At 40.6% G+C, this 26,942-nt stretch overlaps 1 protein-coding gene across 1 annotated transcript in view; it reads right to left on the bottom strand.

Moving 5' to 3' along the window:
* DNAH12 (dynein axonemal heavy chain 12) overlaps positions 1-26,942 on the bottom strand; it is a 185,315-nt gene that overhangs the window by 124,577 nt on the left and 33,796 nt on the right. The window contains exons 13-24 of the mRNA XM_075550753.1: positions 22,426-22,551; positions 21,505-21,639; positions 20,953-21,146; positions 19,906-20,149; positions 14,594-14,779; positions 13,825-14,025; positions 11,351-11,545; positions 9,674-9,795; positions 9,286-9,568; positions 6,027-6,146; positions 5,559-5,715; positions 5,160-5,332 (exon numbers count right to left, since the gene is read on the bottom strand). Of these exons, the coding sequence (XP_075406868.1) occupies positions 5,160-5,332; positions 5,559-5,715; positions 6,027-6,146; positions 9,286-9,568; positions 9,674-9,795; positions 11,351-11,545; positions 13,825-14,025; positions 14,594-14,779; positions 19,906-20,149; positions 20,953-21,146; positions 21,505-21,639; positions 22,426-22,551 (2,136 nt within the window). The remainder of the gene's footprint in view (positions 1-5,159; positions 5,333-5,558; positions 5,716-6,026; positions 6,147-9,285; positions 9,569-9,673; positions 9,796-11,350; positions 11,546-13,824; positions 14,026-14,593; positions 14,780-19,905; positions 20,150-20,952; positions 21,147-21,504; positions 21,640-22,425; positions 22,552-26,942) is intronic.

The raw sequence follows: 26,942 nt of genomic DNA, 5'->3' as shown, positions 1-26,942 counted from the left end.
GAGTGGGGCGCCACTGTTTCCAACTCTGAGGGTAAAGAGAGTTGGTTGCTATGCAACACTCACACTGCCCTTGTTTTTTAAGAGACATTACATTCCTAGCAAGGCATTGATCCACCATTTTCCCCATTCTGGCTATTGTTCCAGTTCGCCTACATTTTATAAATCCGGTCCATTTTGGGTTCTCTTCCTTAGCCATGACTAAATTAGCAAGAAGCAGTTCAAAGCCCTGGTTATAACATAGAAGCCTGAGACTAATTTTCTCCAGGTTTTTGTTCTTCACCAGACAACAAAGCAGGCATCCTCAAGGCGCTTCCTGAGAAGGAGAGTTTGATGAAACATTTTCTTACAGACCCTTTGGTGCCCTGCCTTTGGTGCTTTTACCAGGCCGCAATTGCATCCATGCCCCAATAGCTGTGAGTGCCCTCTTTTCCTAAGAATTGCCGTCAGCTAGAAGAGCCCTGGTGGCCTAGCAGTTGCTTGTTGGGCAACTAACTGAAAGGTCTGCAGTTCGAAACCACCAGCCACTCCATGGGGGAAAAGATGAAGCTTTCTACTCCCATGAAGAATTACAGTCTAAAAAAATTCACAAGAGCAGTTCTAACCAACCTACAGGATTACTATGAGTTGGAACCAACTCAATGGCAATAAGCTTGGTTTGGAATGGAGCTAGGAGCCTTGGTGGTGCAGTGATTAAGCATATAGCTACTAACCAAAAAGTTGGCAGTCCAAACCCACCTGCCCCTCCACCAACGAAAGATATAATGGTCAGCTTCTATAAGGATACAGTTCCACCCTGTCTTATAGGGTCATCAATTTAAAACTGCTTCAAAAGCAATGAGTTGCTTTTTGTTTGTTTGTTGCTTAAATAGGAGCTACCCATCAGCAAACTCAGCATTTGTTACCAGAATAATTACTTGTGTTTTATTGACTATGCCAAATCATTCAACTGTGCGGATCATAACAAACTACAGATAACTTTGAAAGGAATGGGAATTACAGCATATTCATTGTGCTCATGTGGAACTTGGACATGGATTAAGAGGCAGATGTATGAAGAGAACAAGGGCATACTGCACAGTTTAAGATCATGAAAGGCATGTGTCAGAGCTACATTCTCTCATCATACTTATTCATCTACAAAAGCAAATAACCAGAGAGACAGGATTATATGGAACTGGGAGCAGCATCAGGTTTGGAGGAAGGCTTATTAACCACCTGTGGTACGCAGACAACACAACCTTGTTGCTCAAAGTGAGGAAAACTTGAGGCACTTGCTGAATAAGATCAAGGATGTCAGCCCTCAGTAACATCATGACACATGGAGAAAAAGTTGAATTGTCGAGGATTTTGTCCTACTTGGCTCTGCAATCAATGCTCGTGGAAGCAGCAGTCACGAGATCACACAATGCACTGCACTAGTTAAGTCTGCTGCACAAGAGTGCTGTACAGTGTTGAGAAACCAAGATGTAACTTTGAGGACTAAGGTGTGCCTGACCCAAGCCATCACATTTTCAATCGCCACCTATGAATGAGAAAGTTGGACACTGAATAAGAAAGACCAACGAAGTATTGATGCAGCTGAATTATGGTGCTGATGAAGAATATTAAAAAAAAACATGATCAGGGGCTTCCGTGGAGAGCAAATGTTTTGAGAATGATGAGGGTAACGAATGTACAAATGTGCTTTACACAATTGATGTATGGATGGATTGTGATAAGAGTTGTATGCGCCACCAATAAAATGATTAAAAAGAAAAAGCACCATGAACTGTCAAAAGAACAAACAAATCTGTCTTGAAGGAGATACAGCCAGGATGTTCTTTAGAGGCAAGGGTGGAGGGACATGGTGTCAGGAGAGGACAGTCCGTGGAGAAGGACATCATGCGTGGTAATGCAGAGGGACAGCGGAAAAGAGGAAGCCCCTCGACAAGACGGACGGACACAGTGGCCGTGACAATGAGGTCAAGCTTAGGGACAATTGTGAGGATGATGCCGGACTGGGCGATGTTTTCTTCTGTGGCACATGGGGTCTCTGTGGGTCAGAAATGACCTGATGGCACTTAACGATCAAAACAGTCATTTTCCAGAAATTTGAATTTACTTGGAAGTCCTGAATTTCACCTGGCAATCCTGTTCCCTAAGGGTTTTTTCCTTGTTAATAATCATAGCTCTCCGACCCTCCCTCTCCAGCATCTGCTTATAGTTTGCTTTCTCTCCATTGGGCTCATAACTGGAAGGTCAGCAGTCTGAAAGGACCAGCCATGGGGAGAAAGACAAGGTTTTCGATTGCCATAAAGAGTGAGTTCAGTCTCAGAACTGACGCGGAACTTCTGCCTGTTCTATAGTGCCGTTGAGTCCGTGTTGACTCCTTGGCTGTGAGTTTGGTTTTGGTTTTTATCCTCCTACTCAATAGCACTAACTTGGCATTCTTGAGTCCAAATGCAGCGTTCTCATTTTTGCGTCAATTTTTACAGGATTACCACAAAGTCAGTTTCATTTTTGGACATTCATTTTTCCCCTTATTCTTATCTAAGGAAGCTTCAAAAATTTGATTGAAAAAAAAATCCATCAATGCCATTTTCCATGAAGCTCCCTCATATTTCTAGGGTCTTTTCGCCCCTGATCATGCCAATTGGGAGTGACTTGTGATTTTCACACCCTAGAATTCAAATACACTTACATGCTACAAAAGTACTCAGAAACAGACATTCCTTGAAATAAATACAGAAAGGGAATTTGAAATTAGAAAGGGATGGCTGCATGGAACAGTTACAGATATGAGAACAGCCTCGCGATACCTCGGCTGTCAAAGGGCCCGAAGCTCAAGCTTGCCACTACTTCAACAGCAGACTCTGAAACAGAAAACTGCTTGGCGGCCGTAACTTTGCTCAGTAGTTGAACCAGTAACCTGGCTCAAAAGAGCCTGTAGCTGGTCTCATCACCGACTCAAAGGGGGCACCTCGGTCTGAGCGCTGCTCTGGTTCAGACAACATGCAGGGCTTAGTTAGGCCAGTGCGTTCAAGCATTCATCACTGGGCTTTACTTTTTTACATTATTTCCATAAACATCATAACCGTGAATCTAAAGAAAGTCATGCTTAGTAACTTTACTAACTTATTAACACTAAAGAGAAAACTCTGAGAACCACAGTAGAGTTAAAGAAATCATTGTGAAATTTGAATCAGGATGCTGCTTGTCTGGTTTGGCGTCTGAATACAACATGGTTAAGACAACATCAGTTTTGAAAAAAAAATGTGATTAAAGCAGCGAGTGTAGCAAAAGGTGTGAACTGGTTAACCACGAAACAACTAACCCAGACATCGCAGAGATTGAAAAGTGACTGTGGATTCAGGTAAATCAGAAAAGCTCATGGTGAGAGAGCAGCTGAGGCAGTGGTTCTGCGGGGATTTTATAAAAATGGTGTGGAGCGAGTGCTGAGCAGCCCGTGCGCTCAAAGCAGCCGGGCTGCTTTGAAAAATTCAAAAGGAGAGCAGGCAGACAGTGCAGTGAGACATGGGCGAGTGCACAGAAGATGAAGCTGAAAAATGAGTGGCTGAGTTTGAATACTTGGAGGCTGAGAGTGTCATTCCCTGGCAAGTGTTCAACTGCGACAAAACCTCATTTGTTTGCCAAAAAAGTGCCCAATGAGACCCTCAAGAGTGGAGAGGGACAGGCACTGTCAGGCCACAAGCCTAGGACAGAAAGACAGGCGCCCCCTGTTTCCGTGTGGGAATGCAAGTGGGCATTGTAAAGCGAAGCCCACGTAGTGCCATTCCGAGAAGCCACATGTGTTTGAACAAGAGAACATACTGGAAAACAATGTGCGTGGACGGCAAGGGCAGCTCATACAGCCTGGTGACCAGGCAGCGTTTCACTGAGTGGGGACAAGAAGGGCTTCGGCCTTGCCGCGTGGAGAAGTCCTTGCGGGAGAAACTGTGTTGGTCAAGGGCGCCCAGGGCGAGTGGGAGCAGAGGGGCGCCTTTGTCCCGGTGCGTCCTCGCCCCATAGGACTCCGCTCAGCCAGCCACGGGCCGCCAGCCGGTGCTGAGTTCCAGAAACGACACCAAAGCACTGCTCCAGCCGGCTGTGAAGTAACCTCAGACAACCAGCTGACCTTCTAGAGTTCTAGAAAACTCACGTCCACATCCTTCACTGCGTTATCACCCTTATCGCAGTGTGTGTGTGTGTGGGGGGGGTCTCTCCTAGGACCATGACCCATGCAGTGGCCAGAAGCTGTGACAGAGACTGTGAAGGCTGCGAGGACTGAGGAGGAGGCTCGTGTGGAGGATTTTTGTGTCTCTTGGCCGGTCAGGGGTCTCAGGTTGATGAAGAGGATGAGGAGGCGTCGGTAGAGGGCACAGTGCAGAGCTCTCCACTGAAAAAAAAGAAGAGGAGGAGGAGGAGGAGGAGGAGGAGGAGGAGGAGGAGGAGGAGGAGGAGGAGGAGGAGGAGAACGCCCGAAGGAGGAGGCGGGGAGGGAGAAATGATGCTAGCTGGATGGAAGTGGCCACTTTCTGGGCAGAACAGCACCCAGATCAGGCAGCGATAGTCAGATTGTGAGTCTGCCAAATGACAACGCTGCTTCTCGCTTTCGGAATATTTTGAAAAAAAGGCGGAAGCAGGTGTCATTAGATAAACTCTTAGAGAGGCCCCAGAAAGTGAAGTGCCAGCAGCTTTATGGAAGGAGGCTTGCCTTCCAAAAAAGCACACTCCTCCTCCTCGTCCTCCTCCTCCAGTTTCCCTCTGCTCCCAGTGTGCCAGGCAGCCTTCAAATGAAGGGAAAGTCCGTGGACAATTTTTTAAAATGTTATTTCCTATATTGTATTTTGATATTTAACATATTGCATTTATTTTGTTTAGATGGCTTAATGGTTATTTCTACAACCTAGGACTGTTAACTTTGTGTTAAAGCCCTGGAAGTAAATGTACGAGTGTAATTGTGGAGTCTAAGAACCAGTTATTTGGTTTCCCATGATTTCTTATGGGAAAATTATGTTCGGTTCTCAAACTTTCCAGTGTGTGAACACGAATTTGAAATAATGAATTGAGTTCGACAATTAAGGCATCACTGTACTTAAGGATAATCATGTTAAATTTGGATAAGAAAATATGAACAAAATGGAATCTTGTATATAAATTAAAATCATTGAAATGCATACCAATGTTCTGTAACACCTGTCCGTTAGAGGAGTAATGACAAGTCGAGGTGAGTTACCAAGATATTCATAAGCATATTTCACATTGCAATTAATGATCCGAACTCGAGCATTCTCATATTCCCAATAATATCGAAGTTGAGCAAGCCACTGGAAATCTGTTTCATGTGAGACACCTAAAAGGAATAAAGTAAAATAAGACACATAAAATATAAAAGGAAACCATTTTAAAATTGAATTTTTAATTTATACCAGCAAATATTAAAATGATTCATGTTTTCCAAGTTATTTAAAAGATTATATAAAAGAAGTTCTGTTCTAAAAGTGAAAAAACAATATTAAACTTTATTTCTATAAGCTACTGATATTTTTTCTTTAATATTAAAGGAAAATGTTATATACCTTTCTCAATCATGTCCATGACCACATCTCTAGCATGGACATCAATAGTGACCAAAGCCCCCAGAGTGGTCCTGGTCTGCTTAGACAATTTCCCTCTTACCAGCCCCACAATATCATTTAGTTGATTCTGAAGTTCATTATAGTACTTCTGTAATCCCTAGGGGGGGGGGAGATTAAAGCCATTAAATTGGTGCTGCAGAATATATACAACATGCATCTCATGTGTTTACTCTGGTACAAAACAATTCTGACTTCCTAATCTAGCTCAAATACAGAAACTAATTCAAGAATTGAGTGATTCTGTGAGAGCTTAGTAAAATATTAAGAACAAGTATTTCAAGAACTGTATGATTTTAGTGCTATCTATAGAAATTTAGAGAGAATTACCTTTGCAAAGAAATAGATAAGCTAACTTTAAAAACAAAATGGAAACAAAGTGGTGTTATTTAAAGTAAAATAAGGCTTTACCTCTGGCCCATCACTTATAACTTCCTGTGTCTCAGAAGTCCAGAACATTTGAGAAACACAAAGCACAACTTGGCCAGGCCATTCTCGAACCCAGTCTTTTCTTTCAGATTCTGGATAAGCCTGGAGAATTAACATGTATTTCTAACTTTAAAAGATTAAAAGAGGAGGGGAAATCTAAAGTCTAATGTTACAAAACTGCAGTCAGTATTCATAGGATCACGAAACAAAACCAAAACCCCATGTGGTTGAGCTTCATTCCAACTCATAGCAACCCTACTGAGCTGCTCCCAGGCTTCCACAAGGTTGTACGTCTCTCAGGATAAAGCCTTCTCTTTTTTCCAATAAAGCAGCTGATGGGCTGAACCGCTGATCTTTCAATTAACGGCCCAGCACTTAAGCCACTGTGCACCATAGCTCTTGTATAAACTAGAGTATCATGTATGTGTGAAAAAAATATTTCAGGTAGCTGTTTTAAAGAAGTTCATAAATTCTTAGTATATTCTTAAAATATGTATGTGCGCTTTATGGAAAGATGTGTACCAGCCTGTAAATAACGGGTAATTCTGGAAGGAAGAATTTGATATGATTATGTTCCTTTTTTTTGGAGAGCTGTCAGATTTTCAACATAGGATATATACTACTTCTATAATAATAAAACCTAAAGGCTTTACTAAACTGTTAAAGAAACAAAGCAGTCAATAAAGTGTATATACTAATGTTGAGATTTATTTGAAAAGGCAAGTAGAACAAAACTGGACTAGTAATTAGAGCTTTTGTATTATTTATCAATAGTTTTTCTAAAAGTTTGTATCACAAAAGCATACAATGTGAAAATTATACAAACTGTGCTTTTGATTTCAAAATACTGTCATTTCTAACACTTCTATTTTCAAAATGCATTAACTTGGATTTATCAGAAGATATAAATTTAATCTATTTTAAAGATTATCATTTGCTTCTAAAGAGAATGGTAGTAGCATATCCAAATTATAAATTGGAAAAACCAACTGCAGAATTCAGTTGAAGGTGGTGCTTAAGAAAACTCTATTTTTAAGAGAATGGCATTATTTTAGATATAAGAATATTAAACAGGTAGACATACATATTATTATGGAAATTATTTTATTGGACATATCTATAAGTAAGTGCAAATGACAAACTAGTTTAAGCCTCAAAGACAAATGAGGAATGGCTAAGAGGCATGTGCTAGGCACATGCAAGGTAAGTTTTTATACTAAAGAAAAACTACCATGGATGGTATTAATGCTTTGTAACTTTTTTCTCTATTAAAATATGTGCTTTCATATTTTTTTGAAGAATGACTAGGAAGAAGGCAAAAAAGTCAAGATGTATCTACATAAACATTGAGGCTGAACAGACCCTGCAAGCAGCTGAGCTTCATAGAGCTCTTGATCAAGGAAAAGGGAACATTTCATTCGCACAAAGTGAATTGCTAGATATAAAGCAGCAATGTCTTTTAAAACTAGTTTTTTACTATACAATTGCTGCTTTGTCGGCCTAAAGGCAGAAATATACTTAAGTCTATAATTCAAGACTAGCTTAATTACATTAGCACAATAATGGAGAATGTGTTGTACCTTTTTGAAAAAATTATTTTTAGTGTGTAGTACCTTTTTATGTCTTTCAAATATTAAATATCTTCCATTAAGGTTTGTTCACCTCATTTCAAGTTCTTATATAAGTGTTTAAGTGTGAAAAGCAGTTAGTGAACTAGATGATGTGTTTAACATCCATTCATACCAGAGAATTGACATCCAGATCAAAATGTGCTAAAAAGGTGATTGTTGGTCTCCTAGACATATCCCCTAGGCCAGTGGTTCTCAACCTTCCTAATGCACGACCCTTTCATACTGTTCCTCATGTGGTGGTGACCCCCAACCATAAAATTATTTTCATTGCTACTTCGTAACTCTAATTTTGCTACTGTTATGAATCATAATGTAAATATCTGATATGCAGGATGTATTTTCATTGTTACAAATTGACCATAATTAAAGCATAGTGATTACTCACAAAAACAATGTCATTATATGTTGTGAAATATTTATTTCTAATGACAAATCAATGAAATTTTGTCTTGAAGCATGGTGCAGCATAGGTAACAGTCTTCATGCCGAGTGCTCATATGTGGGCATATCTGCATGTGGGCGGACCCGCCTGGAGTGGCATCTCAGTTCCGAAGACCTTCGGAAATATGTGTTTTCCTGTGAAAAATGCGTTCTACCTCCAAGGGGTCACAGCCCACAGGTTGAGAACTGCTGCTTTAGGCTCTCTCATAAGCATTTCTAGTTCATTCTATCCAAAAGTAAACTCTTGGTCCCCCAAGTCTCTGCAAACGTGCTCCTTCCCCAGACATTCCCTCAGACCAAATGCCACACATATGCTCAAGTCAGAAACAGAAAATTGAGTCATGAGATTTCCTTCTTCCTCATCCCTAGATCCTACGGTCAGTTGATCACCAAGATCTGTTGAAATCAACTACAAAACAAATTTTCAGTCTGTCTACTTGTTTCATATCTCCTGCCACTTCCACAGTCAACATCCTCTCTTATCTGAGTGAATGTAATCGGCTCCTTATTTTCCACCTTGTCCATTCTGTGTGCCACGGCCATACCCTCGGCCCTCCTTTCACTTCACTTTGCACTTTGCTCACTCTACTCCTCCTTGGAGGTTCTTAAACATCCTTGTTCTTTCTTACCCCGGGGTCTTAATTCCAGATCCCTAGATGATTTCCCCGAGGAGCCCAGGTGCAGTGGGTTACACCGAGCTGGTCTACTCCTGTAGAGAGACGCGGCCTCAGAAAAACACAGGGCAGTTCTACTCTATTCCATAGGGTCTCCAGAATTGACTCAGACAGTGAATTTTTGAGTGAGATGTTCATCCCATTTATGACCGTTATCCATTTAGTTCATTCCTATTGATCCTTCGGATCTCAGTTTCAATGGCACCTCCTTATGGAGCCTATGGCTGACCCTGTCCCACTCCAAGTGATATATCCTGTTATTTCTCTCATAACACCTTTTTGGGTTTTGCACTTAAATTACATGTTATAATCACTTCTAATATTTTATATTAATCATAGTGGCATATTTAATGTCTGATATGAATAATAGTAAAGAAATAATAAATGGTTTACATTATAAGAACTTTCAGTGTGAAGTTGTCAGTACCCATTTAAGACCTCCCGCAAGGAACTTTTGCAGACTAGAGGCCACACACAAGATCCAAGGAAACACACCAGTCTGGCCGCAGCGATAACATCATGAATACTCCGGAGCATCAGGTCTTCCACTTGAATGAGCCACTTCTCCACAGCGCCCCTGGCGGCCGACGTGGAAATGAGTGCGATCAGCTCCACTCGCTCGCCCTCAGAGCTATACATGGCCTTGATGTCCAAATTGGCAAGGAACTCCAGTTTGGCGATGCCTTCAAAGCACTTCTTTAAGTGAGGCTGAACTCTAAGAGGATCTTTGGTCTCGGACAAAATCTCTAGCATCTCATCATTTGACAAGAAGAAAAAACTAGGAGGAAAAAGCACATGGAAAAGAGATACGAACATTTTAGTTCTAATTCATCACACAACAGAAGCCGCTTATCGTTTTAGAAGAACTGGTCATCCACAGTACCGAGGGAAGAAGAGGCGCTTCTTTTCAAGGTACGCATTCAGGCCTTTCATAATTTTCTCCAAGAGGTCATTGCAGTTCTGCAGTTTCTCCAATAAGCCTGTTAGTGAAGTAGCGGCAAGAACCTAAAAGACACATGTTTGTTTTAATTAGTGTTCACACACTAGATAAAGGTTTAAGGAGATAGAAATGTTCATCTATGTGATATGTCGGAAATGTCAAAATACGAGAAATTTTAGTGAAGTGGTTATGTTTTTTGTAAAAACAAGTATAATATGATAAATCATAACTATTTTGTGTCTATGCATGTGAAGGCAATTTATCAACATAAAATAACCAATACAAATAACCAAATCACTTTAAGAATCCTATTCACAGCTGGCGACCATGGTGAGCCCCCACTCTTCCATCAAGTGCTGAAGGGATGGGGTGACATCCTCAATCTGCCCACTCTTTATCCCCAAACAGCCAAGGGCTCGGAGGGTAGACTGGGCCCTTGGACCAAAGGCCTTAGTCCAGTTTCCTCCTGTGGTTCGCAGTTTGAAGTGCAGGACAGTGATGCCAGCCCCTTGCACTGCTGGGCCCTTCCTGGGCAACAAACACAGCAACGTAGGGTTGAGATTCATCTGTCAGCATCTCCTTCATCCTACCAGTCACACGCAGATGGCTTCTTTGCCAGAGAGATCAGTGACATGGACAAAAGTGTAACTGAAAGATGCAAAACTGTGGCAGGACCAGACGTCCCCTCCTTCAGTCACCTGAGGACCAAGGCTGGTGGCCCTCTTTTCCTTCTCTTGTGAGGTGCCATGTCTGTGCGTGTTCTCCAGACTCCGCCACCAGAAAGCAAATCAGATATGTTTATCCAAGTGCAAATGAGAAGTTATGATGGTCATTCAGTTTCCCTTTTTCTACATTATTTTAAATGATGTCTGAAACTGTTAGGTTGGTGTGTGGCTTAATTTATATTTTTACAACTGTCACTCATAAACTCAACCATCTATACCAATCTACTACCTACTTTTGTGTGGCCTGTGAACTAAGAACTGCTTCTTTAAAAAAAATTACTTTTACACATTTAAAAAGTGGAACAAATCAAGAGGAAAATAGCATTTGGGGAACCCATCAAAACTCTAGCGTCTTAGAAGCTACGTTTTATTAGGGCACCCATTCATTTATATGTGTCCTCTGACTGCTTTGGCAAGACAGCAGAGTTACAGAGTTATAGTTGTAACCAAGACTATCGGTCTCTCAAAGTCTAAAATATTTACCTCACAGAGACCATATCTAACAGAGTAGAACTGGCCCTGGGGTTTCCAAGGCTGTGAGTCTTTACAGAAATTAAATGCATATTTGAAGCAGCTCCACTATATGAGGGGGCTTCCCAAAGTTCATGGGGAAAAGTGTAATCAGAAGATAATGGAACATGAGGTATAAGTAGTGTGTCTTATGGTTTGAAAATAAAAATGTTGCTTTTAAAAATGTTTTCGGAACTCTCCAGTTTGTTTACAATGGTCAGATTTTACTTTTGTACTTGGGGTGGGGGGTACTCATACTACGTAAGAGTACTAAGAGATTGGGCCTCATATTTTTCTTGTCTTGAGCTTATGCTAGCATTGGGCTTATGCTAGCAGCCAAAAGTAAAGATTTCATCTAATGTAAAAGAGAAAATCAACATTTCACCTTTGGATCCTTTGCACAAAACCTCATGATATCCCGCCAATGTCTGTCTACTGTGAGAAACTGCCGCCCTTCTTCCGGCATCTGTTGCATAATATCCTCAGAACAAAAGATGGGCTCCAAATACAGCCACTGAGCTTGTACTTTCAACCACTCGTCAATCGTTTCCTGTATTCTAATCAAGCGGTCCTCCCAGGCCTCGATGGAAAGAAAGCACACTGTATTAGTTCTACTTGTTAGAGAAAAGGCAGAAATTATAATGTGGAAAAGTGTTCAAATTTTACTCTTATTTTTAAATCGATGCAAAACAGTTCAATGTCACATATGGGTATACCACACATAGCCTTAGAAAAACCCTAGGAAGTCTGAGCTTTTCTGAAGTTATTAAAATTCACAATTAGAAATGGCCAGGTTGTTCCTGAGTCTAATTTCCTAATCCCTAGGTCCTCCTCCCAAGTAAAAACAGCATCCAGAAATACACCATATATATTTTAGTATAAGCCGACCCAAATATCAACCGAGGCACCTAATTTTACCACAAAAACGGCATTAAAATGTGCTGGAAAACTCAGCTTATACTAGAGTATATACGGTATGTGGTTCTGCATCTGTGGTTCACTACCAGAGGCGATTTGTATGCCAATACCAGAAGACATATGACAAATGTCTGTAGGCGTTGTTGGTCAACACAACTGAGTTGTGCTACTAGCAATACTGAACACAGATCAGAAAATGCTAAATTCCTACAATGTATACTGTGCATGACAGACCTTGCACAAAGAATCATCTGAAACAAAATGTCAGTAGTGCCAGGATGAGAAGCATTATTTTTTTAGGGGGCGGAAACTCCTTATTCTCTTGGGTCCCCTAACATTATTTGCTGTAGGCCTATCATATAATCTTTGGTTCTTAAAAAATATGGTCTTAGGGTACTATGTAAGAGTACTGAGAGATTGGGCCTCATATTTCTTTTGTCTTGAAAGTCTAAAAAGCTTTAAAATTATCTCCTAAATCCCCCTTGTTAGACAACGTAGAAATTTCAACAATAGACTTAATGTCTTATCAGAAGGCTAAGCCAACATGGTTCATGGGAAATGGTCCACCATTATGTCCTTTTGGAAGAATGATATGCTTTAGAAACTCCAAATAATGACAGCCAAGATCCTCTATAAAATACCATTTAGGTTCAAATTAAAAACAGACTGCCTGGGTTTCAATCCCAGCTTTGTCATTTGTTTACTTCGTGATTTTGGCCAAATTACCTGTCTTACTCTGTCTTGGTTTCCTTATCTGTGAAGAGAGAAAGTAACAATACCCCTTTTGAAGGTAGGCTATGAGATTAAATGGGGATATATATGCAACACCCCTACAACAGAATCTGACACATGATTAAAAAACACTGCCACTATCATGGAGTCTGTATGAGCTCCTAAGAGCTCTATATAGGTTTTCCAAAACTATAAATCTGTACAGGAGCAGACACCCTCATCTTTCTCCCTTGGAGCACCTGGTAGGTTTGAGCCACTGAGCTTGTGATCAGCAGCCCAATACAGAGCCCACAGCACCAACAGGGGTCTTTGACACCTCGTTTGGGATCACTCAAGATCAGGGAGGAAGTTCCATTTGTGGTTTGTCTTTGCCTCATTTTACACGGTTCTCAATTACAATTTTGGCACTATGAAGCAATTCTCCCTGCTACTGAGTGAATACCGGACTCATAGCAATCCTATGATATAGGGTAGAACTGCCCCTGTGAGTTTGCAAGACTGTAGCTCTTTATGGGAGTAGAAAGCCCCATTCGAATTGATTTGTTTTCTCTTATTTCCCATAATAACTATATAGATATGAAGTAATACTGGGACTTCAAATATCATTCGTCTTTTTCAAGTGGATAGTAATCACTCTAAAATATTGCCAAGCTAGTTCTTCACAAAATAAATTAAATTATAGTACATAGAAGGTTTTGTTTTAGAGCAAATGTCTTGAGAATGACGAGGGCAATGAATGTACAAATGTGCTTTACACAACTGATGTATGTATGGATTGTGATAAGAGTTGTAAGAGCCCCTAATAAAAATATTTTTAAAAAACAAAACAAAAAAAGATTTTTTGGGTTGTTTTTTTTTAAAGCATGTTAAACAATATAGTCAGAACCAAGGTCTACTGGGCTTTCTGAAGTTAGAATAAATTATACCAACACCATTTTCCTTCCAAATCTTTCATTGTCATTGGAGAAAATTTATTTTAATGAAACTATTTTTCTTTTCAAAATATATACTTTCTCAAATATAGTCTATGCATTTCTATCAGTTTCTGAATATATGTTTTACTAGAAAACTATCAAGATTATAGTCTGATTTCAATAAACTTCTTAAAAGCCCATCCAACAAACTGACCTATTCCCAGGGAGAACAAATGTAGAAAGACTGCAACTTTTTGTAATGACCAAGAGCAGGAGCTCAATATATTTAGCATACCTTGATCTCTTTTTCAAATGGCTTGATGAAAGGTGAGCCTCTCATTGTCTGGGTTTTTATAATTTGATCATCAAGGATAGTCTGAATCTCATCCACTGAAGAAAGAATACAGACTCCAGTATCACGATACAAACTTATATGAAAAGAAATATCATCCCAAGTCGCCATCATTGTGTGCATGGCTTTCTCTAATGAAAATTCCTAGAAAAAAGGAAAGAGGAATAGGGTGGTGGGAGAAAGGATCTTACTGACTATAGTGACTTTCCATAGTTAACCAAATTAGCATTTTGGAGAAATTTCTCAATATCATTGGTAGCTACAGTGTATTTTTTTATTGAGGGTAATTTCTAACAATTTAATAATTCCTAATAAGAATCATTCTTGGAAGCAAATGTTTTTAGAATGATGAGGGCAACAAATGTACAAATGTGCTTGACACAATGGATGTATGTATGGATTGTGATAAGAGTTGTACGAGTCCCCAATAAAATGATTTTAAAAAAAAGAATCATTCTTGGTAAAGTAGAGGGTCAACGAAAAAGACTGAACCAAAAGCCAAACTCGCTGACTCGCGGGCCTCCAAGAGGAAGAGGGAGACCCATACTGAGAGAGATTGACACAGTGGATGCAACAGGGGCTCAGACAGCAACGTTTGTGAGGATGGCCCAGCACTGGGCAATATTTCCTTCACCATTCACAGTAAATCTTTTTTGAATGACAGTTTTTTGATTAGCAAATTCAGAGTATGTTAGTTGATCTTTATGTTTACCTTGCTTGCACCTGCACTTATTACTTCAAATTGATCCAAATATTGTGTAAGGTTTAATTTTAAAATTTTTCTCAGGGTACTTCCAGAGTCTGGAGTCAAGTCATAGCCTACAATTTCTGACATCTGGGCCCAGTGGCGAGGTCTCATTCCTGGATTGCACAGAATGGAGACAGTAGGGATATACTCCTAATGATGAAAACATAAAGGATAATAGGTCACTCATTTATCTTTCATACACATATATATTTAAGCATGAACCCTTGATAGCATAAAAACTAGAGTTCTTCAAGTTATTAGATTTATTTCATATCAAGTCATTGAACAGATTGAGATTGAGACCCTGTACGAGGCTGTAAGTGGTTATAGGAGCAGATAGCACCATCTTTCTTCCACAGAGCAGCTGGTGGGTTTAAAACCCCAACATCAGGGTTAGCAGCCCAATTCTTATCCTACAGTGCACCAACAGGGCCTCAGAGAGACACCTAGAGGCTTCACAAAGTTTTTGGACGAACAGTGAGATAACACCCTCAAAGATAGCCCAATTAAAAAAATCAGAAAGCAACAAGTGTTAGAGGGGCTGTGGGGGGACAGTAACTCTCATCTCAGTCACTGTGGAAATCAATCTGGCGATATCTAGAATAGATGGAAATCGAGCTACCATATGACCCAGCAATCCCCCTACTAGGAATATACTGAGAAGAGGAAAGAAACAAACCACGGCCACGCATCTGGCCTCCAATGTTCATCACAGCACAGTTCACAATTGCAAGGAGCTGGAAACAACCCAAATTTCCATCAACAGACAAACAGATGAAAAAACTGTGGTACATACATACAGTGGAGTACTACGCATAGCTAAAAAGCAGTGATGAACGCATGAACACGTTGCCACATGGGAAGAACTGGAGGAAAGTACGTTAAGCAAAGTAAGCCAAGCACAAAGGGACAAGTACAACAAAAGTCCACTGAGGTTAGCTTAAAAAAAATACAAAGGGGCACAGGGAAAAGCTGTATGCAAACATTCCTGGGTGAGGTCCAGGTAGTGTGGAGGGGCCAGACCAAATCCAGGGATACATATGGTAGCCAACCAGAAAGGAGGGTGGAGAACAAAATAAAAAAGAAATAGGTTGTGGGGGAACAGGGCACTAACCCACCCAAGGGGAGGGTATTGTTTATATCTCCACAGGGACTTCAACCCGGTGCTCCAAGATGTGAATGCAACATACCGGCATGAAGCAGGGAACCAGTGGAGAGGTCTGAAGGGCTGGCCCCAATCCCAACTGCGCGGACAGCCAAAAAGAATTCACTTCAGAGGACAGCACTGAAGCTACAGCTCAAGCTCAGGGAGAGGGACATGTCTGATCAGAGCACATGGAGCAAATGAAGGGGGAGGAAGAGAGAGTGGAGTAAGTACATCCTGGCCCACCAAGCCTTGAGGAGGATATCCCTGCTCAGAGCAGCCAATGCACAGAGAGGACCATATGGCCAGCCCTACTACAAGACCCAACATCCCTCACTTACCCATAGCCCTACAGGAAACAACACTGTAGACACAGTGTGGGAATTGCACTTGATCTGACCCCACCACACTGAGGCAAAACACTGAGGGCATGCAACAGAACAGCAAGGGGAACAGAATAAGGAAGTCCCCAGGGAATACCAAAAATAGACTTTGGTGCCAAGGCATGGCACCCTATCAGACTGGAAAACACTCCTAAAGGTCAAGAAATAGACCTTGAACTATTTACAGGCTTTACTTTCTTTTGTCATTGGTTTTTTAGTTGTTATTTTGTTCTGTTTTCTTTTGTTGCTTTGTTTTGCTCTGTCTTGTTTTTGTGCACATTATTATCTCGGCAGGTCTATCTAGATAAGATAGACTGGATAAACAATCTGGAGGAAAAAACAACAGATCGATAGTTTGGGGGATATGGGAGAGGAGGTGACGGGGAAAGGATGTGGGTGTTGACCACCCCAGGGACAAGGGAACAACAAGTGCTCCAAAATCAGTGGCGAGGAGAGTGTAGGAGGCTGGTAGGGCGTGATCAAGGCCAATGTAACTGAGAGGAATTACTGAAACCCAAATGAAGGCTGAGCATGATAAGTGGGATAAGAGGAAAGTAAAAGGAAATAGAGGAAAGAAGTAGGAGGCAAAGGACATTTATAGAGGTCTAAATACAGGCATATACATATGTAAATATATTTATATATGATTACGGGGAAGTAGATTTATGTACATATGTTTATAGGTTTAGTATTAAGGTAGCAGATGGACATTGGGCCTATACTCAAGTACTCCCTCAATGAAAGAACACTTTGTTCTATTAAACTGGCATTCCATGATGCTCACCTTCCTAACACAATCACTGAAAACAAAGCGGGTGCATAAGCAAATGTGGTGAAGAAAGCTGATGATGTCTGGCTATCAAAAGATATAATTTCTGGGGTCTTAAAGGCTTGTAAATAAACAAGTGGCCATCTAGCCGAGAAGCAACAAAGCCCACATGGAAGAAGCACACCAGCCTGTGTGATCACAAGGTGTCGAAGGGATCAGGTATCAGGCATCATCAGAAGAAAAAATCTTATCATAGTGAATGAGGGGGATAGTGCAGAGTGGAGAGACCCATAGCCCATTTGTAGGCCACTGGACAACCCCTTACAGAAGAGTCTTGGGGAGGAGACTAGCCAGTCAGGGTACGATGTAGCAATGATGAAACATACAACTTTCCTCTAGTTCCTAAATGCTTCCTCTCCCCATCCACTATCATGATGCCAAATTTGGCTAGACCAGAGGATGTACACTGGTACAGATAGGAACTGGAAACACAGAGAATCCAGGACAGATGACCCCTTCAGGACCAGTGGTGAGAGTGGCAATACCGGGAGGGTTGAGGGTGTGGTAGAAAGGGGGAACCGATTACAAGGATCTACATATAACCGCCTCTCTGGGGAATAGACAACAGAAAAGTGGGTGAAGGGAGGCACTGGACAGTGTGAGATATGACAAAATAATGATTTATAAATTATCAATGGTTCATGAGGGAGTGGGGAGTAGGGAGGGAGGGGAAAAATGAGGAGCTGATATCAAGGGCTCAAGTAGAAAGCAAATGTTTTTAGAATGATGATGGCAACAAATATACAAATGAGCTCGACACAATAGACATATGCATGGATTGTGATAAAAGTTGTATGAGTCCCCAATAAAATGATTTAAAAATAAGTTTGTGGAAGATTTTCATTACCATTTCATTCCATTTCCTACAAACTTTTAGAAGCCTCTTTGTATCCCAGGCACAAACATATTTATTATCTAAGGATTCTTACCCAGAACATAGTATACCAGACCAACCGTTACCATTGTGTCCATTCCAACTCCTGGCAATCCCATGGACACGGAGTAGGGCTTAAAAATCTCTTAAATTCATAACTTAAAGGCAAACACTAACAGAAGGGGAAATATGAAAAGCAAATAGAATGTAAATTCTACGAGAGCAGAGGCTGTGACAACACCTCAGTACCTGTTCCATAGCAGCCATTCAATAGATACTTGTTGAATGAGTAAAATATAAAGGGGTGATCAGTATCGTTAGAAATTGGGGAAATGCCTATCAAATCAAGTGACTGGGACACACAAATGTGGCGTGCCTTGCCCCAGATATGCCACTACCATGTGCAGAATTGTGACTCCCAAACATTCACAACTAATTGCTAATGGAAAGATCAACAGTTTCAAGTGTCAGGTGCTCCCAGGGAGTAAAGAGCTGGGGGTTTTCTCTGCCCAGTAGGTCAGCTATCAGTCAGGATCCACTCAGTGGCCCACAACAACATTCCATAAAGGGACTGGCTTCCGTGACATCATGAAGAAAGAATGAAACATGGACCAAGGTTCCTGGATTCAGCTTTGATTCTGCTTCCAAATATTTCTATTAGCTTTATTCAATTTCTCTTCATTATCGTTTGATGGTATAAGGGGCTCGGCCAGGTCTTCTCTGGGTCATTTTTAAGATTCATAGTCTATGAACAACTTCTCTGGACTTAAAATCCTTCTTCATCTAAATCATAGGTTCCCAAACTTATTTGTCCTACTGCCCCTTGTCAGGAAAAAACCTCAACAAACAAAACCTCAACACCCCCACTGGAAATTAAAAACTTTGTACCACAGCCCATGCCCAGGATCAAGTGGAGGTTTCTGCTTTTGCAGCCCCCCTGGCTCGCTCCAGCGCACCCCAGGGAGTGGCATCACTTACTTTAGGAAAGACTGTCTTACAGACTTAAACAACACATTTAAAACACGTTTATCCTGAAAAAAAGAAATAGTTATGACATCATACAACATTTGAATTATGCTTGATTAATCGTAATCTGTTTCATTATGTTTAGTTTTATCACAGTACATCATAAAAATGTGGTTCGGCTTCCAATGTTTTCAATCGACTTATATGGTGTTATTTTCAGTGAGGTGTCCGAACAATTTTCTACTACTTTCCTAGGGCCTGAAGAGCCCTTTGCCCCAGTATAACCAAATGTGGCTGACTGCGTGCCTCTCTCCTCCCCAGCCCCACAGCGCCCTGGATGTGGCTGCTCTTCTCCACACGCCAGTGTCCCTTCATGGCGAGGGGTTCAAAAGATGAAAGGAAGAAGGCTCTTTCTTTGTCCTCTCACCACTTCCTCCCTACGCTGAACCCTCACCCTTTCACAGTGCCCATCTGTGATCCACAAGAATGGGGCCAGTCAGAGCTTGACCAAGAGGTTGAAGGACTGAAAAAGAAATCTCAAAATCTCATTTTTTCTGATGAATTCATATCCTCACAGCTTCTACAAATAAACAAGAGGCTTTCTTTCCCAGATGCAGTTCAAAATTTTCACAGAAAACTTTGACCCAGGTTGGGCTACATGCCTATTCCTGAACCAATCACGAGAGCCAGAGAGATGGTGTGTTAGGCTTGGCTTATCGTGGTGGGTCAGATGCTTAAAAGAGATAGTCACCAAGTCCATTTCACACAAGTGGACTCCTCGTGTACATAAAAAGTAAGGTCAAGGATGAATTTTACTTCTTATACAATGGTGAATAGCAAGTTGAAAGATATATTTTATAATATTAAAATATCATTAAGTGAGGGAGGGGAAAAAAGAGGACCTGATGCCAAGGGCTTAAGTGGAGAGCAAATGCTCTGAAAATGATGAGGGCAAAGAATGTACAGATGTGCGTTATACAATTGATGTATGTATGGACTGTGATAAGAGTTGTATGAGTCCCTAATAAAATGTCTAAATTTTAAAAAAGATTAAAAAAATATCATTAAGTATTTTCATACCTTAAAGGTTTTGATCTGCTCCATTACTGCAACACACATATTAATAGTAGGATTATCTTTTGGTTCTTCTTCAGTCTTCTCTTCTACCAGAGAGCGTCTTTTTGCTGTTTTTCTTTTTTCTAGTAGTTCCTTCTTTTGTTTGGCTTGGAAAAATTTCAGTGTCTTAAAAATCTCTCGAGAAAATTCATCCACATCCGCTTCCATTCCTTCCCCATTGAGATCCAAAAACCCTCCATCCATCCACCTGAAAATGAGAGGTTTAAAACTAGGCATTCTTTCAACCACCCTGCAGCTGCTAATATGCATCAGGTTTGCAAATGGAGACTGAATAAAGCCATCACCCCAAAATGCAAATCTGACTCAACCTCTCTAATTTATGGTGAAAGCATTAGTCAAAGAACACTAGAAGTGCATTAGTTCTGGGAAACTCACACGAGACTTTAGATGTTACATTAGTCAAATCCAAAAATCCAAACCCACTGCCACCAAGTTGATCTCAGCTCAGAGCTATCCTAAATAGGTTTTCTGAGGCTGCAAATCTTTACAGGAGCAAACAGCTCCATCTTTCTCCCTTGGAGCAGCTGGTGGGTTTGAACAGTCAACCATGTGGTTAGTAGTTCATTGCTGACCCGGTGGCAGCCCCAGGCCTACCTAGTCAAGTTACCAAAAAGACAAACTCACTGCCACAGATTTAGTTCTGACTCACAGTCAGACCCTATAGGGTACGGTAGAACTGCTCCTCTGGGTTTCTAAGACAGTAACTTTTCAGAGAAGTAGAAAGCCTCATCTCTCTCAAATGGAGTGACTGATGATTCTGAACTATTGACCTTGGGGTTTGCAGCCCAATCCTTAACCACTATGCTACCCAGGTTCCTCACTAATCAAGCCGGGTGATATTTTAGCAACATTAATACTTCTCCCATTCTTGGTTCACCTTAAAGTGAGTAGATTAAGCTCTGTTTTAAATACCCAAGAAAATGCAATCAATTGATAATCCCTTTCTGCCATTTACTTCATTTTTATTACATTGACAGAAAAATAAATTACCGTTTTTCTGTTCGCTGCCACTTCAAAATGAGAGTAAAAAACTTGTGGTAGGGCTCGATGTTCACTTTCAGCTTATCCAGTTCAGGGTATTTTGTCAGCTCCCACTTGAAAAGCTCCTCTTCTTTATTGATGAACTGAACTGCTTCCTCGGACTCCTGAATACGTTTCTGCAGTTGTCTGACATCTGCCACATACTGAAAGCAAGTTGTTTTTGGTTTTGTTTTGTTTTGTTTTTATCTCAAGAAGCATTCAAGTAATGTTATAACAATAAGATTATAAGATACTGCATAAGGTAGGTCCTTAAATTTATATAGCGATTTTAAATAGTAACTTCACACCATTATTGCAAGAGATTTAGTTAGACAGATCTTACAAATAGAAAGCTATGTCACAAACAAAAGATAATCTGGGCAGAAGGTCACAGCAGGCCCAAGAGTCAGGCTCTTGTTTGCCACAATAAGAAATGCTACCCCATCAATGTCTGACTATGCAAATATGCCCTATTTAAATCCATGGGCCTGCCAGAGCTCCTCCCTGGCATGTTTAACTGACCTGGTGCATGCGTTCCAGCTCGGCAAATTCTGTAAATTCTTCCATGCGTCTCGATTCCTTTTCTACTTCCAAAATAAGTTTCTCTCTCCTGGCTATTAGTTCACTCTCTTTTTTTTGTTTAGCATTCTCAATGAGCTTTTTCAAAGGCAAAGTAAAAATGAATACAAAATAAAAGATTGTAGACAATGACTGAGATAAAAATGCAAAGAGTAATAAGCCACTCAGGAAATAATCCCTAGATCCCCAAAGTGACTCTGACAACTCTTATTTATTAATTAGGCATTTAAATTATCTAGCAGACCCCTGGGATAATAATAAAAGCTGCCGATTCCTGATCACATAGCTAATACCTAACCTCATTATCACAGGTATTATGATTCTTTTAGAGATGAAGAAATTGAAGTTTATAGAGTCTGAGAAGCAAGTCTGAAAGCACAAAATAATAAAAGTTGAAATCTGCCTTAGAGCCCAGGTGTCTCTGACGGATTACCACTTACACATGCCCTCTCAATCAGGCTAACTGGGCTCCGTGAGGACTTTCTCAGAATCTGAACTCCGTGCAGTCTGAGGTGAAATCGTGAACCTGCTGCTTCTTTTATCTCAGTGAGATTGAGCAAGTTATTTACCCTCTCTGAGCCTCATTTCCCTCATCTATGGAGTCGGGACAACAGGAGCCTCTACGGGCGGTTGTGGTATACGTGACTTATTAACTGGAAAGCACCTAGCACAGTGCTCACTGATGACCCATCAGGCACCGTGAGTTAAGACTCAACTATCTGTCTTTAGCCTGAACCTCAGCTTGACACAGCATGTTATTTCTAAAAGGTACTTTTTAAAAGGCAAATATGTATAAAACATAAATATGAACACTGTTCTCAAAACTGTCAGAATATAAGAGGACATACCCAAAGCACAACTTACCTCATCATTTTCATCAAAGATAGGATTAATTTTCCCAGGCCACAGTAGGACAGTTGCATTTAAAGCTAAGTCTTCTGGAGGAAATAAGAAAACATCTAAAAAGTAATTCATTCGGCGTCTGGATTCCTAGAAAAGAAATCACAGGGGCAGTACACTATATAGGACGTCAACGGTGTGAAGAAAAGAACCCAACATTTCTCCTTCTTCACGTTTTCAATTTGACTCAGATTATTAAGTGATATTGTATACCAGCAAAAATCACGAGTATTTTAATAACTGTATCATACACTTAGCTTTGTCCCATACAAACTGCTTATTTCTAAGTGGGAAGTGAGTTTTGCTTTTGTTTTTGTATTCTAGTTTGCACTTGCAGTAGACTTACCATAAAGGTATTCTTGGGCCTGGTATGTGAACTGAGAAAGGTGATCAAATGTGTACCTTTTGTTCTGCAGCCCTTTATGCTTTCTATTTCTATTTCTACCTATTTGTTTGCTTGTTTAAATTTTTTCCCTTAAAATCATTTTATTGGGGGCTCGTACAACTGTTATCACTTTCCATATACACAACCATTGTGTCAAGCACATTTGTACATTTGTTGCCATCATCATTTTCAAAACATTTTCTTTCTAATTGAGCCCTTGGTAACAACAAAGATTTTAAATGTCTTGTTTTGTTATGTGTCTTCAGTAACATTATCACCTTTTACTTAGTAAATAGTCAGGATACAGATCAGAAAACTAATTTTTGAGAGTGAATGGCAACACAGGGAAAAACCCTTCAAAATCAAGAGATGCACCTGGAAAAGAAGTAAGTACTGTTCCCCCTGCTAGCTTTCCATAGGAGCCCTAAGGGCACCCTGGTGGAAGCACTCCGCTGCCAGCCGAGAGGTCACTGGCCCAAATGCACCAGCTGTTCTGCAGGAGAGAGGTGGCAGTCTGCTCCTGGACAGACGCAGTCTTTCAGACCTCATGGGGACAGTTCTCCGATGGACTGTAGGGTTGCTATGAGTCGGAATCAATTTGACGACAGTGAGTGGACTATGACTTCCACTGACCAAACGGTATTCTTAAGACTCGAAATACAAATTCAAAGGCTAAGATTTTTGGTTGGCTGGCTTACTTCCATTACACATAATATATGTGTCGATATAACTTCTAGGCCCTGTCTCTGGCTTAGGATTGAGTTGAGAATGACTGCTACCACGCACGGATACCCCATATTGCACTAAGGACCAACTGAGAATACTGTGACAAGGAAACCAAGGTTTGGAAATATGTAAGGATGATTAGGATAGAAGCAAAACTGCCTTTATTTGCAAGTTATATGATGGCATATGTAGGCATTTCACAAAACTATTCAAATTAACCAGATAAAAATAAATTTAAGTTAATATGTAAACATAAAAAGTTTAATTAAGAAAATTTAGAAAGGGTGTTATAGATTAACTTGGTGTGTAAGCCTAAATTGTATATTATAAATATATCCATGAGTCTAGGCTGATGAAGAATTGAATAAGTTTGTAAGGAGAGTGAGGGGGAGAGACAAATCTTTCATGCAAAAGAATTCCAGATGAATTGTGTCGATAGATCCCCTGCAGTTATGGAGAAGGACCACAACTACCCACGCCCTCACTGTGGGCTGCGTTCGTAAGCTCCGCGAGGGGTCCAGCCTGTGCAGGGTGACTCACAGTAGAGAGGCCCGACACTGAACCGTCAAGATCAGGAAGCCAAGCTGGACCCTTGACACACGCGACGCAAAGGCCCTTCACTTCTCTGGCTCTCCTTCCCCAGGCATGGAATAGACATCAGACAGATGTCAGTAGATTAGAGCTTTGTCCGACCAGTGCATCTTAAAACCGCCAAGGCCAATGAAACAGCACAAATCTGAGAAATGGTTAGAGCTAAACGCTTACAGACATGACAACTAATCATAATGTGACTTCTTCCTCGGGATCTGGGAGCAGAGAAGGGACATTGTGCAAATATTAAGGAAATCTAGTAAGTTATGCATGTTAATGAATAACGATGAGTTGATATGGTTTATTGTTGTTGTGATTAGGTGCCATCAAATTGGCTCCAACACATAGTGACCCCACGCAAAACAGAATGAAACACTGCACAGTCCTATGAGTTGTGATAAACGTACCATGCTGTGCAGGGCAGTATGTAGAAGCTCTCTGTATGGACTCTCAGCTAAATATTTCTTTAAATCTAAAACTGATCTAAAAATAAAGGCTATTATTTTTCAATTAACTGTATGTTTGTATCAAGGAGCAAACAGAAGATGAAACATCTTAAAGATACTATATAATTTAGCACCAGAAATTATTAAGCACCTAAAAAAATCTATCTAACAAAAGATGGGTATACGCTCTAACAAGAAAATGATAAACCATTGATGTTAAAGAGATTCCTAGAGATACATCACAAACTGTAAGACTTCATAATGTGAATGTGTCACTTTTCCACTCATGAAATGTATAAAACTGATTCTGAAATTAACATTATAATAGCTAATATTCTGTAAATTTATTATCAACTCAATGACATTTTACTCAAAATCTTAACACATGCTTTATGCAATGTGATAAGTTGATTCTAAAATGCATAGGAGCATTCTAAAGGTCAAGACTAAGCAGACAGCTTGGTGAAGAACCGAGTAAAAGGACAGTCAGAGAAGTGCATGAATACATGCACAAGGATGTATCCCCAGCAGCATTGCTGTAAATGCAAAAGTAAAAGGAACCTCACAATGAATATTATGCAAATAGCCATCAATTGTAAAGTAAAAACATTGTTATATAGCTATACCATGGACTATTAGACAACAATGAAAATAAACACGTGTGTTAGTCCGGGTAGACTAGGGAAACAAATCCATGGACACACATATGTGTATAAGAAAGAGATTTATATACAAGAGCAATTGAACACTGAGAAAACATCCCAGTCCAGATCAGGTCTATAAGTGCAATATTAGCCCATGTGTCCGATATCAATCTATAAAGTCCTCTTCAGACTCACGAAAGACATGCAGTGACGCTGAATGTAGAAGATCATATGCCAGTGGGTAGAAAGTCTTTGGATCCAGTGGCATTGGAAACATCTCAGCGCTGGCAGGGGTCTCTGCATCAGGGTGGGCCCATGTGTCTTGCAAGCTGCTATGTCTCCTGGGGTGTGAGCTGAGAGTTTTCCACCTCCAACGAAGAAGTACCGGATTTCCCAAAATGCTCAGAAGGCCATGCCCACACAGAGGGCTCTTTGGCTATGATCCGACTGACAGACTAGACTCCACCCCTTCACTCATAATCCTCTCAAATTGACAATTATGTAACTACCACAACAAGTTACTGCTATGGAATGTTACCAACAATGCTGACAAGACCCAGAAGAACATAAACAGTATGGCCCCTGTGTGGAAATCAAAATCAGACAAAAATAAACAATACTGATCACAATTACACAGAAGAACAAGGGAGTTATTATTCTGATCGCATAATGCTCATACTGGGGAAGCAGTAGGGCATTATGATGGATTTCTAGTACGTTGACAAGGCGCTTTTCCTGTCCAAGGTGGGATTACTGGATAAGAGTTCCTTTAGCAGCACTTTAAACTGTACAATTATGCTTTATGCAATTTTTCAGTATGAGGGTGCGGTAGTTACATCATTTCATGTCAACTTGATAAATAAGTGTAAGGATGGAGTCTGTCCTGTCAACTAGGTCACAGCCTGATGATTCCTCCTTGTGGGCACGGCCTTCACATGAGGATTTTGGGAACTTTCTCTCTCTGCCTTGGTCTTCCTGTTGACAAGCCACACGGAGACTTGCTGAGACCTTCAAGAGCCCCTTTCCTGTTGAAGAGTCATACTCAGAGAGCTGGAGGAGCCACATGGGAGACCCGTGCCAGCGCCGAGATGCTTCCACCGTCATCGAATCCACAAGACTTTTCACCCACCGGCCTGTGGTCTTCCTGCATTCAGCATCATTGCATGTGCTAGGTGAGTCCAAAGAGAATTTTATGGGCTAGTATTGGACTTATGGGCTAATATCAAACTTATGGATTTGATCTGGACTGTGCTAGGATGTTTCCTTAATATACAATTACTCTTTGATATATAGCTTTTTCTTATACATATATGAGTGTACCTGTTTGTTTCTCTAGTCAACCCAGCCCAGCACAGAGGGCTTTCTGCTCACATAAACAGTTACATACTCAGAAACTCAGAAGGGCAGTTTTACTCTATCCTATAAGCTAGCTATGCATCAGTGAGTATGGAGCTTACAATTTTAAGGGCTTGTAAAAAAAGAAATTAGAGTAAAATATGTGTGATCATATGTAAGCTGGCTTCAAAAGGTTCATGGAAAATGGAATTAGAAGATAGGGAATCTTTCCTTATCAACTTTTTGATGCCCCATTATGTACAATCTTGTGTTGGGAAAGGCATAAGCATACCATTAAATGTAGAAATGTAAATTTGTTTAACTATAATGATTAGTGATGTACATATAGTAGGT

Source organism: Tenrec ecaudatus, chromosome 5 (genome assembly GCF_050624435.1).
Source record: "Tenrec ecaudatus isolate mTenEca1 chromosome 5, mTenEca1.hap1, whole genome shotgun sequence".
Classification (NCBI taxonomy): Eukaryota; Metazoa; Chordata; class Mammalia; order Afrosoricida; family Tenrecidae; genus Tenrec; species Tenrec ecaudatus.
Note: the sequence above shows the minus strand (reverse complement) of the source record. Positions and strands in the feature narration are given on the sequence as shown.